Consider the following 13,122-nt stretch of genomic DNA (forward strand, 5'->3'; position numbering starts at 1 on the left):
ATGTTTAAGGCTGGGATTGCTTACAGTTACAACTGGCAGCAGTTTCATGAATAACATCCCTTCCTGGACAAGAGGAGAAAAAGTTTGTGTAAGAGGAAGATTGCAAAACCTGACAAACCAGAGAACTCTAGCTTGTCAATGATTTATTCCTACAAGTAAAAAAAAAAAAAAAAATTACCAAAAAAGCAAACCTTCAGTCTTTCTGCTGCAGGGAAGTCAAGTATTACTGCATCTCAGGGCAGTTTTCTCTGTCTTACACATACCAGATAAATGTGGACTTGGGGGAGGGGTCATTTTTTATAAGCAACTCTTAGGCAGTGTTCAAGTTAAAACAGAAATCCTGCCTCAACAAGGGAACTATTTCTACCAGTGACACCAGCTTCTAAGATTTCCTCATCCAAGCCATTTGAGAGATGAGAGCAATGACAAGCGGGCAAGGGAGGGGAAAATGGAAGGGTGATGGGTTGCTCGTTAAAAGAGATTCCTCCTAGACTGATTAAATCATTTTATCTTGCAGTAACTGATACCTATTAGCCAGGAGTAAATGGTGGAGAGTAAGGATGCTTCTTACCCTCATTACTGAGTTATGAAGTAGTTTTAAATGGGGGCACAATAAATAAGATTCTTCTCATCTTCCATTAAGTCTGTCTACTCTTCCCTCTGACCCTCCTCTCCAGTCACACACACCTCAGGAGCTAAAGGCACATGCAGGAAACCTCTGGACATTTCTTCTCCCCACCGGTATAGGATTCTGTAGCAATGGGAGCAAAGCAGAAAGAGCAACCTCAGCTCTCATTTTGTCTGCCAGCAACATCCGGCTCCCCTCTGTTTTGCACTGGCTATCAGATGCTCTGTGTGATGGCAGAATTGGGTGGTAAAAACTAACACTGAAAAATAAAACTTGGAGTTATGGGACCACCAAAATGAATCACAAAACTGCAGAATTCTTATCTCACTGGATTGTGAGAGGGAAAATTGCTGGGTTTTTCAGGATGGCAAGTGATGTTTGGCGTATTTCAGCTCGGAGAAACGCTTCTTCTTCCACTTTGTTCTCCTGCTCAGAGTGGATAATTCATGTCACCTTTAGGGGATTTTGTGATTTTTATTTACAATGAATGAGCTCATATTATCAAGACTAATTCCCAGCTACACGTAGTACTTCCACTTCTCCTGGAGACACATGGAGGATACCTGACTCAATGCAGCCGATATGGTTCCCTGTGATGTGCCTTTTCTGTGTTATGATAGCTCCCTTTTCTTCGGGGGCATTGACACTGTCTAACTTAGGGAGAAGGCAGACCAGATGTGGTCACTCTGCATGTCTGCCTCTCCCCAGGGAGAGGAAGGTATCATTTCCTATTAACCACCCATCTCCCTGAAATTCCCTCTTTTTCCCTGTTCACCTCCCAAACTCTGAGTGAATTCCCGAGAGGGGAAGTGGGGGCTGGAGGGTGTGTGGGGGGCGGGGGAGGGAGCTAAATCTTACTGAAAAAGAAAGCAGCATGAGGGGAGGGGAAATCAATGATATTATTTAGGAATTGGAAGGATGGGCCCCTCTGACAGTACTAATTAAAAGCTCTCAGGGCTGCAAAGTGAAAAGTTGAGGAAAGAGCAACTTGCCAAGTGATTCTTCACTAACCCATTTAGGGCCATTTCTGGAAAGCCAGAGACTTAATTTAGGGACGTGAATCCCACATCCTCAAAAATGACTTTCCTCTCAGAAGGTGTCAGAAGTCCTAGTTGGGCAGCGAGGGCCTGAGTTCTCTTCTCCACTCACCCCCATCTCTACCCCAAAGACCAACAGTTCTGGAGGAAGTGGAGAAAGTGGTTGCCTTCATTCTGGTTCCCGGTAAAGATTGTTAGTTACCACCTCAAAGTTGGTGTCGAAATGACACAACCAGTGAGCCAGGCCACCCTCTTTGAAAGCCATGCCTGAAGCACTGAACCCTGATTTCGCAGGGCCCCCTGATCTAATCCCGGCTCCCCCATCCCGGCTGAGCGCAGCACCCGCCGGCCTGGTCCTCTCGATCTTCCCGGGCGACACAGACGGTTTCCGCCCCATTTCACCCGCGGAGCCGGAAACGCTGCCCCTGAGACACCATATTTTAGCTCCCCGCCAAGGCAGGATAGGCCGCAAGGACACACACCTGCGGCAAACAGAAGGTCAGAACCTGTCGGCACTCTAAAAGAGGCCCGCAGGGAGCCTGGAGCATCTTCCTAGGGGAACCGCGTGGCTTGGATAGACTAAGGAGAGATTTGGGGTGAGTTTGAAGTTTCACCCAGGCAGGCGCGCCCCAGGGAACGGTCTGAGTGTAGCTCTGTGTTGGTCTGTGAATGTCCAGCTACGCGTGTGTTGCTGGATGACCACAAGCCAGGGAAAGAAGATCTCTCCTTCTCTTCCGGTCTGTGGCTTCAGGCCAAGCCCGCGGAGGCTCGGGGTACTGCGGCCGGAAGTGTGGCTCCCCACGCTGCAAAGTAATTTGGTTCATCTAGGACTAGAGCAGAAAAGGTGATGACGATTCTGGGCGAGGGTCAGGGGCCTTCCTGCGAAGTCTACCCTTACGTTCTTACAACATGTCTGGACGTTTGTCCTGCTGTTGAACTTGGAGCATAAGGTGACTCCCCCCACCACCACCACGCCCAAAGGGATTACTGTCTTCCCTCACCTCCACTACCAACACTTTACACCACTATGCCAATAATTCCCCAAACCAAGGACCCACTCTAGAAATCAGGGAGCTTCCACCCCGCTTAACCAAAATGCACAGAGATGCAGACTGCCATTTAGCAAAGCCCCAGAGGCCCACTGAGAAAGTGGGACTTTCTTTCCCACTGTGTATTAACCCTCCATCTCCCAATGAGTCCACCAACCTCCCAGTCACACAGGCTTTCGGAAAATTTACTGCCCCAGCCACTCATGCAGAAGATGTGACCTTATGCCTGTCAAGCGCTTACAAACGCGTCAATTACTTGTTTGTTTTATTCTTTTTAACCAAAGCTCATTGATTAACAGGACTACTCTGGCATCTTACAAGTATTCCAAAAGCCAGTTGGCTTCTTTCAAAAATGTTGGACACAGACTTCTGATTTTCTGGTGGCCTTCCATTACTCAGGGAAACCTGGAAACTACAAGAGAACCCGCTGGCCAGAAACAAGAAACGAAACTCACCAGTAGACACAGATGAGACTCTGAATATGCTCCCAGGGCCTAGATAACGGGAGGGTTTGGGGGAAAGGTTTATGAAAAATTATGCCTAAATTTTAAAGATCCACTACTCAGACCCTGGTGTGGGGGAGGGTGTGGGGGGGGACGGTGTTGGGGGGTGGGGAACGGTGTGGGGGGGGCGGTGTGTAGGGGGGGCGGTGTGGGGGGGGCGCGGTGTGTGAGAGGGGGCCGGTGTGTGTGAGGGGGCAGGTTTCTGATGGCTACGGCGGGGTCTGGGGACGGGGGAGGGCTCTCGCTTTCCGCCGAGTGACAGCTGGAGTAATGGCTGCAGGGCCAGAGCGGAGGTTGGGGGGCGGGTGAGGCTGGGTGGGGGCAGTAATTACTAGCCCGGCTTACCCGCCTCGCTACTTTAGAGCGAACACGTTCTTTTTGAGCGTCCCCTGCGCGCTCGGCCCTAGCGCGGCCTCGGGGCATCCTGGAGCCTGAATTGGGGGCTGGAGAGCGAGGGGGAAGTGCTAGAGGACTTTAAATCGTGGCTCCTAAAAGGCTTCTCAACTAGAAGGTCCCCAAGGCCTCACCCTTGCAGGCCTGTGGAGTAAAAGAAGACCGAGCAGAGACTGCTCCGTGCCCAGCAGCCCTCAACGGCCGGGCCCGCATTAGTGCCCCGGCAGAAAGTGAGGGGTGGGGGTAGACGCTGAAGCGAGGAGCCGCCTGGAAAACGGTGATCCATTTGATCGGGTTGCACAGGACCGAAACCTTTCCACGCGGGTGGAACGAAAGGCGAGGCCAGGCCTCAGCCTACACCCCCCACCTCCCCTCCCGGCCCACTGAGCGCAAACCCTCAGAGGGCGCGCCCGCTCCCTTGGGCCCCAGAACCCTGAAGTTAAGCGTCCGCCGAGGGATCCGCGCTGGGGAGGGCGGAGAGGAGGGGTGAGGAGTCGGGGCTAGGTTCTCCACCTCCTCCCGCCGCCTCCCTCCCGCAGGCTGGAAGCCTCACGTAGTCTGGGATTTTTTCAGAATAATTGATGGGTCCAGTTCTCCAGAGCTTTCCCGGTGAGAGCGCGGCAGACCGCGCTAGAATTTAAATAGACGTGATTAGTAAAATGCAAGGGGGCGAGGAGCCTGGGCAGCTTTCTCTCGCAGGTTCCTGGCTGCGCGCCTGGTAAGGCGGCTGTTACCCGCCCCCCGCCGCCCCCAGGCTCTAGGGGCCACGCGGGGCCAGGGCAAGCGCGTCCAGCTGGGAGGGCGGCTCTGCTCCCCACTCCCTAACACTGTGGCTCTAACACTCGGCCCCTCCCAGCCAGTTTCTCAGCAGCTTGCACCCCGAACTGGAGGAGAGGGGAGTTAGGGCTGGCAGGGAACCCGAGACCGGCGGGTACAAAGTGGTGGGAAGCCAGCGGGTGGGTGCGAAGATCTCGGTTCCTCCGCACCGCCGGAGCGGGCCAGGCGAGCACGAAGCCCTAGCCTTGAGCAGAGGCAGGCCTCTCAGTGATCACGGTTCCCGCGTCCTGCTTCTCACTCTCACTCCTCCCCACCCCTACCTCCGCCCTCACTGGTAGCCCTTGCTCCTGGCTGCTGAGACCGCAAACCCCGGTCTCAGAACTCAAGGCGCCCCTTCACTTACCCAAAGCTCTAAGAAGGTCCCCTCCACAAAGAAGTGACCTAGGCTGGGGAAAGCCTTCGCCTTCGCTCCCTCTCACATCCCTATCTCATCGATTTGTTCCTGAAAAGGGGGCTGTGCATTCTTATAACATCTACAGCCAATTAATATTGCATTAACTCTATTTAAAAAAAAAAAAACAAAAGCACCAGAATACTGCACCCTATCAAAGCCATCTATTATTCACGGAAATGTAATTGGAGACCTAAGATATGTGTTATGGGCCAGTGGAGGAAAACAGAGTCGTGACAATATTTCAGAAAGGAAGGGAATCCGAGGGTATCTAATATTTAATTTCAAGTCTGTGGTTTTCTAATTCGAGATTAAAAGCAGTCACGTCTTTGAAGCCAGACAGTTGGTATAAATGTACAGTTAAAATATTCTATTCCTCGGTCCCTAGACAGAGCTCTCTGCTCGTCCCAGGCTTCATTAAATTTTTATTATCATCCCAGACTAGAGCAGGGAATGAGCGGAAAGACTGTCCATCTAATTGCAATTGATAAAAAAAAAAAAAGCTCTTAGATTTCCCCCCTCATTTTAATATATTAACAGCAGTTTTCTTCGTATGTCCAGTCTTTCTTAGCCCTGTGAGGTACACACTTTGTCACACGGATACATTTCCCACTTTCCAACAGGCATGGAGTTTGGCTGTCTTCTCTGCCCTTTGAGAAAGCCTGGGGGTGGGGGTGGGGGGTTGTTGATGGGAGTGGAGGGAGAAAGGGTAGTGGAGACTGGCTTCAGAAAGTGATACTATATGCTGAGGGTTGGGGGGGGGGGGGAGGTGACATCAGTTCTTGAAGCATCTGGTGAAAGATCAACGTGAGACAACATTTGCACAAAGCTGGTTCTTCCAGTGGCACGATGAAAGCATATTGTTACCCAAACAAAACAAACAGATTATTAGACCAGGCTGCACTTTTTGACAGCCTTTCCACTGTGTGGGATGAAAGCAAGGCGTAATATTTTCATTTTATTTCTTTCTCACTGCTGCCCCCAAACACACACACACCCCCACCCCTCAAACCGTTTGTTCTTGAGCCTTCTTCCTGTGCTACTTATCTGTCACACCAGAGGACTAGGATGTGTGTGTGTGTGTGTGTGTGTGTGTGTGTGTGTGTTCAAGAAGCCTGTCTCAACAAGGGTACTTCAAAAAAAAAATTGAAACTGGTATAAATAAAGCTTTTCATCTCCAGGCAGAATAAAACCCACAGTTTGCTTTCTGAGCAGCTTCCTATTATCACATCGCCACTTAATTTTATTTCTATTCTCTCCAAGTTAAATAGAAAGACTGGCTCACAAGGGAGCTGCCATGTGCCTACAGACTGGGGATGTCAAGCAGAGAGACTCACTGTGCAAAGTTAATTTCAATTCCCGAGGAGGATTTCACATTCCGGCTGGCTGTGACCCACAGTAATTAGCTGAGATAACTAATGATTACTTACTTATTCCTTGTAATTATCTGGATTTAATAATTCGCTGTGTAATTTATTAATTCGCTCATAATAGCCTTTCAGGACTGGGAATGGCTCCTTTAAAGGAGCAAAGCAGGGGGAAATTTAGTGATTTTTTTCTCATTGTCATAAATCTGTCTCCTGACAAATGTAGACTTCAGAAACATTTCTATCATCATAACTATCCAGGAACCTTTGTCTTCCTTTTTGTCCTACTAGGATACCAATCCAACTTCTTCTTCTTTTTTTTTTCCTTCTGTTGCAGGCCCTCTCCTTAAGATCAAATGAAAAGTAAAGTGTAGTTTTAAGTTCTAATGTAGACCATTTACCTAGCAATATAAATTGTTGTTGCCAAACAATTGAAAGGATGAATTTTTAAACTTACTGTCATAGCTTGCTTAGAAAAATTTGAGCTTCATTCTCTGAATAATATGTCTTTTAAGATCAAGCAAATTTTTTAATGTCTTTTCCACCAACTCTTAAAGAGCTGCCCCAACAGATGAAATTATGAATTGATTCATTTAAAGTTTAAAATAAAGTATTTTTACCCCCTCCCCGAAATTCCAGTTCTCTTGACAAAAATAAAGATCTAGAATCTCTCCTTGATAATAAAAGACTTATATATTGTTTTTTATTTTTAAAATACATTTTCTAGAAGTTAGGATAGGGTTCCTTTGAACATAAAGCCCAATTACTTCATTTGCTTTTCATAGTTCCATTATATTTCCCCAAGCTGTATGTCAATGAAACTCAATCTATAAAGGATTGACCAACTTATTTAATGTCAAATATCAAAAGAAAGTTGCATTCTTTCTGGATAATAGTATTATCCAGTTGGTATAGATTGTACTTAGCTATCAACCAGGCCTTAACGATCTTTGCTATTCTCCTTTCCACTTTAAGGAGTCACTTACTCCTTTCCATTTTAGACTTAAATGATTACACCAAAAAAATGCAATCATTTGCCATTAAAGAAGTTAAAAGAAAATAAACTACATAGTTCTGAAACATCAGATTGAGGAAGGCTAGGTGTGTGGCTAAGTCAATTCATAAAATATCTTTTTCCAATAAAATAGTCATTGTGTACCTTAGGAGAAAAAATTAGGAAATGAGTCATGAATACCAATAGATTTGATTAATATGACAAGGATCGTCAGGCACAATCTGCTATTTATCCATCTGACTATTTTGAAAGCCAATATCAAATGGATATTTCTCAACAATTTGTACACAGTTCCTTCTTGCCTTACCTTTAATTTTGTCTTTAAGACCAAGCCTCTTCTTTTCAAATCCCTTTGTTTCGGTATTTCTCTGTAACTATCACTAATAGAAAACTTTCAGAATACATTTCTTGTAAAATTTCCACTTTTTAATAAAATAAGCATGTTTAAGCAGGCTTAAATAATAGATAAAATTTCCATTTTGTAGGCAAGAAAGGTTTTTTTACTCTTATAATAACATAAAGAAGATGAACTTAAAATGTGATAGCTGTAAAAGTCCAGGAACACAGGAGACAAAGAACACTTAATGAATGAAGTATATCTAGGCCTTCACTCAACTGTTGGAGTAAATGGATAGTTGCTTTTTCACTTCACTTACAAAACCTTAGGACAAGCATGCAACATGGAAGCTATCATATATTTCAAAATGCACTAAAAAGAACACCTCTGCTATTTCTATCCATTATATTTCTCAGTTTCTACTTTTTTACCAGATTTTTCTCTTCATTTAAACATGTTATATTTGTTGAGAGAAAATACAAGCACACCTATCTGTCTTTCCCCTAACTGACTCCCCTTTTTCCTAACACACACTAGATAACAGCTACACATAGGAGGAAGGAGGTGTTATTTATTGAAGATAATTTTTATCCTTGATCAGAAGTCTGGTTTGCTATATATTCAAACCACTTAATTCATTTTCTCCACTCAAGAAAAAGTAAGCAAGCAGAAAGCTCTCCTACTGGCTAGAACTGTACAGTCAAACGTTGGAGCAAGAATGTGTCATGTGGTTACTATCCGTGGTGCTGAAATCAGTATCTGTTACAATGAGATTGAAGGTAGGCTGAAAGACTTTCAGGAAAACTGAATCTAATAACAGGCGGTAAAGTGGAGGAATGGGGCAATCAGCCTTCAAAACACAGAAATAAAATCAAACCATCAATATCACTATATGTGGGATTACAATTTTTTCTTTTAAATCCCACAACTTTCTACATTTCCTTAGATATCTTTGCAGTGTATCTGGTTATTTCTAAATGGACATATGAATTTTGTTCTTTGGGTTATCTTTTTTATTTCAGCTATAGAGAAAGAAGTCTTTTCACCCATTATCCTTCCAACTTTCATAACTCTTTCTGTTACTTCTGAAAGTCATAATCAATTTTCCAACCATACTTAGTTCCAACTTGAGCCACTATAACAGTTTTCATTGGCACATGGGATATTTTGTAACCTCATCCTCAAAATAAGAAATGTTCCAAGACAGTTCCATATTCGAGGGATAACATCTCAGGTTAGCAGAATTACCCATGGAGGATGGCCTGTTTTCTCCCTCTTGTTGGACCTATAACTCACATGATATTTTAATAATAGAAATAATATAAATATCTAAACCAGAACTTTCCTGGGAAAAAAGACTTTAAAAACTTAATATGTTGCCCAACTGTTGTAAGAAGGCTAAAAATTATTAAAATTGCTGAGGAGGTTTCTTGAAACTAGGATCAGAAAAAGAAAAGTTGATGTATCAAATGGGCAGAATTTCTTTGTGCCAGACCTCTAGTAGACAGCTTTCACCAACTTTGATGTCTGGATGAGTCATAGAAAGGGGGCAAAGTTTTGCTTCCCTAATCACCTAAGATTTCTTCCTCAGCCCCACTCTGCCTCTTGCAGAATGTGACTTTCCTTAAAGGCCATGGAAAAAGACAGAGAGAGAGAGACGCTTTACTTCATAACCCAGTAACCTAGGTGCTTCCTGCTGTGACTGTGGAGCACTGCTCTTTAGGAGTGGTGACTGGACTGAGAAGTATAGTGGGTTATCCCCTAGGCCTCAGCCAGGGTGTCCCACTCCCCCAAACAGGCCTTAACATTCGCCACACCCAGCCTCCCAGTGCTGCTAAAAGCTGAACTGAGCTCCCTTCTACCTTTTACCTATGCAATATCTCTGCTCATGAAGATTCTCTTCGCAGAATTTTGCCCATCTGGAAAAAGAACTCCAAGTGAAGTATTTGGAGCCAAATGTTATGACCTTATCTGCCCAGAAAAGCAAAGCACCCTGTGAGATGAGCTTGGCTATTATAAACCCTGGTGTTTTCTACTTTCCTAGAGAAACTCCCTCCACTAAATCCAAGTCAAACTTTGGCAACAATCAATGCATAATAAACCATCAAAATGTGTTTCTGCTTTAAAAAAAATCCCTCATCAAAATAGTTCCCATGTAAATGATTTAAAACAACATCACATTTTAAAAGCCATTTAATTTTAATAGCATATTTTAATGAAAAAAGCAGCATACTTTGCCAATAAAACATTAAAGTCATCTCTTCAATGAAAGACAATCAAACAACACCAAAAATAACTTAGTACATTACCATAGTAAATAAACCATCTATTAACAAAAACAGGAAACCAGGTCATATACAGAATTCAAGACTTCAGAGAGCCTTAAATGGAACAGCAATACAGCAAAATTTGTAAGAATATATCTATATGTGCATCATTTTGAATGAAATATTTACAATAGATAAGGTACCAGTCATCATGTACCTATTTTTTTGTTGTTGTTGTTCCAAAAGAATTCTACCAAACAATGTGAATTTACAAGCAGTGCACTGTCTTTCTTATAGTTCAAATTAGTTTTTCTACAAACAAACCTCCAAAAGGAAAAACAGAAGGAGGAAGGATTCTTGTAAATGTTAAAATGTAGTCCACAAAGCAACTGAAAACTAGAAGACTGAAACACCTTGGTGAAATCTTAAAATCTGGAAGGGCAAACACCAAGTGCCAAATGCAGCTAAAGCTAGAAAATGATGCATCACACTCATGCTTCCAACTGCTTGACTTCTCTCCCATTAGAGGGGTGTGTGTGTGTGTGTGTGAGTGAGTGAGAGAGTGCGTGTGTAGCAGGGACAGTGTGGGAATCCCCATTAAATATGTAACAAAGTAAACAATACTTTGGACCGTGAATCAGGTCTATACGGTTAAGACATCCATTACTGAGTATTGACTCACAAATCAGAACACTACCAGTGAAAACAAAGAAAAAAACAATCTTCATTCAAAGTGAGAATATACAAATAGGCCAAAAGGAACACAGTATAAGAGGAAAACTGTATAAATTCAGTAAACTCATTAAACATAAAAAAAATTTTAACGTCACTAGCTATACATCCCCCCGTTTGTTAAGACTAAAGTTTAATTAATTAGAATGTGCACAAATTAAGTTGCTAGAGAGATAAATTAATAATTTACAGAGGGTTGTTCAGCAATAATCTAATAATAGCTTTCAAGATCAGTGAACACAGAAGGCGCAACTCCTTTCTTAGGCATTAACACTTCAGAGAAGGAAGAAGGGGGTAAGAACCACAATAAAAATATATATATAATATACAGTGTAAATGCAGAAAATCTGCCATTTTTTTTTTAATTCAAAATACTTTAGAGATGTCTCTATCACATTAAGCATCAACTCTAGTTTAAAGTTTCAGTCCTGAATCAATTTCTACTTCTGAAAAATAGCTGCAAAGTGTACTTTTAAACTTGAACAAGGGTGACGTCTTTAGGAATAAAAACAAATCTTACTTGATCATTCTGGGGGCCTTTTAAAAGGCTCTCTCGTCTGCTTTCCTGCAAACAGCCAGCTCCAGACTTCCTCTGAAGAGGCCGAGGTGCCTTTTCCGAGTGGGTGGGGTCAAAAGGGACAACTTTGCTACAACTTGACAAATCCCTTCTTTTGTTTTTCTTTCCTTTGAGAAATCGTTTCACATTCTCACCGGGCTTGGGCTCAGTAGCTCACGCGTTCGCTCGTGCTCCAATCCTCGCTTTCTCTGGATTCACATTTACTGGAATTGTTTTCTGGTTGCGAAAAATGGAAAGAAAAGAGGCAAGAGGGGTGGGGGTGGGGGGAGAGATGAGGAGGGGGCCTGTCCCTGGAGAGGCCTAAAGTGGGTCTCCTAAATGCCCGCGGAATATTTCATTCTTTTCTGTTTCTGCCTCTGGTTGCAGAACCAGACGCGCACCACGTTTTTCTTAAGGTCCAGCTTCTCGGCGATCGCGGCGATCTTTTCGGAGGAGGGCCGCGGCTGGATGGCGAAGTAGGCTTCCAGCGAACGCTTCTCTGGCGCCGCGATGGACGTGCGCTTGCGCTTCTTCTCCGCGCCGTTGAAGAGCTCCGGCTTGGTGAGCTTCTCCCGGTGAGACTTCTCCGCCTCCTCTAGCCACGCTTGCAGGATGGGTTTGAGCGCGATCATGTTGTTGTGCGAGAGCGTGAGAGACTCGAACCTGCAGATGGTGCTCTGGCTGAGCGAGCCCACGCCGGGGATCTTGAGGTTGGCCAGCGCGGAGCCCACATCGGCCTGGGTCACCCCCAGCTTGATGCGTCGCTGCTTGAAGCGCTCGGCGAATGCCTCCAGGTCCCGGGGGTCGGCGTCCACGTCGCTCATGCAGCCCATGTGTGAGGGCAGCCCGTGCGCGTGGGCCATGCTGAGAGCAGCTTGGTGCATGGGGTTCATGGTAGCCATGTGCGGCGCGTGAGCTGGAGTGGACACCACGGCGCCGTCGGGGCCCGCCATGGCACCCAGCGCCAGGCCGGGACTCAGGTGCTCCAGCAGCTCGCCCTCCAGCGCCTGGTGCGGCTGATGGTGGTGATGGTGGTGATGATGGTGGTGGTGGTGCGTGCCCGCCAACGCGGACGGGTGCGAGATGGGCACCGAAGAAGAGGAGGCAGCCGACGTGCACGGGATGGTATTCATGGTGTGGTAGGTGGCGTCCGGCTTGAAGGGGCTGTGGTGGGGCGGATGATGGTGGTGGCTCTTGCTCTGGGAGACGATGTCCACCGCCGCCAGAGCCTCGGCGCGGGCCAGCAGACTCTCATCCAGCCCGCCGAATATATTGCTCTGCAATTGCAAGTAAAAGGCACACATTACTCTCAGCAGGGAATTGTGCGCACTCTCTCCGGAAGCTCCGGCCCAGCGCTCCGCACCGCCGCCGCGCCTACAACATTCCCAGAACGTTAAAATAATAATAGTAATAATGATAATAATAATCCTGAAACTAGCGGGTGAGGAGGAGAAGAGGGAAGCCACGGAGAGAAACCAAGAGTGCACGAGGAGGAGGAAAGTGAGCCTGCAAACACAACACAACACAACACGCGCACAGGCAACATTCCAGGTCATAAAAATTAATATGAAAGGAAAGACCCGCTGAATACATAAGCGAGAGAGAGGGGGGAAAATTGGTTGGAGGTGTGGGGTGATTTGCTGTGCAGACATGAAAAAAACATCAAGCAGATAAAGGGGGCTGTCAAAATGTGCCTTTAAGCGGTGATTATGCAGAAATACGCACCGGTGGGGTTGGAAGACACGCTCTCCGCATCGCCTCGGAGCCCCCGCCGCTGCCGCCGCTGCTGCCGCTGCTGCTGGAGCTGCTGCTCCGGCCTCCACCGCCCCCGCCACTCCCGCCGCCGCCGCCAGCATTGCTCGAGCTGCTCGGAGAGCTGGCGGAGGGCGCCGCGGGTGCAGAGGACCCGGGCGAGGCGCTGTGCAAGGCCGAGTACTTGGGCTCCACGTGCAGGCTGCCGCCGTGCGGCATGCTGAACGCCTGCTTGCTGTTCAAGGACATCATCATCAT

The 13,122-nt window shown here is 46.1% G+C and overlaps 1 protein-coding gene across 1 annotated transcript; it reads right to left on the bottom strand.

The window, feature by feature from the left end:
• Positions 1-11,447: 11,447 nt before the first annotated feature.
• Positions 11,448-13,122, bottom strand: POU4F2 (POU class 4 homeobox 2). The gene is made up of 2 exons (XM_069557571.1): positions 12,838-13,122; positions 11,448-12,389 (listed from the first exon to the last, which is right to left on the bottom strand). The coding sequence occupies exons 1-2, from the start codon at positions 13,120-13,122 to the stop codon at positions 11,448-11,450; spliced, it is 1,227 nt and encodes a 408-aa protein (XP_069413672.1).

This window comes from Ovis canadensis, chromosome 17 (assembly GCF_042477335.2).
Source record: "Ovis canadensis isolate MfBH-ARS-UI-01 breed Bighorn chromosome 17, ARS-UI_OviCan_v2, whole genome shotgun sequence".
Taxonomy (NCBI): Eukaryota; Metazoa; Chordata; class Mammalia; order Artiodactyla; family Bovidae; genus Ovis; species Ovis canadensis.

Excerpts from the sequence above, each read along its gene's own strand:
- POU4F2 (XM_069557571.1), bottom strand. The coding sequence starts at position 13,122 with ATGATGATGATGTCCTTGAACAGCAAGCAGGCGTTCAGCATGCCGCAC. Across the intron at positions 12,390-12,837 it reads CGTGTCTTCCAACCCCACCG|AGCAATATATTCGGCGGGCT; the intron begins GTGCGTATTTCT and ends TTGCAATTGCAG.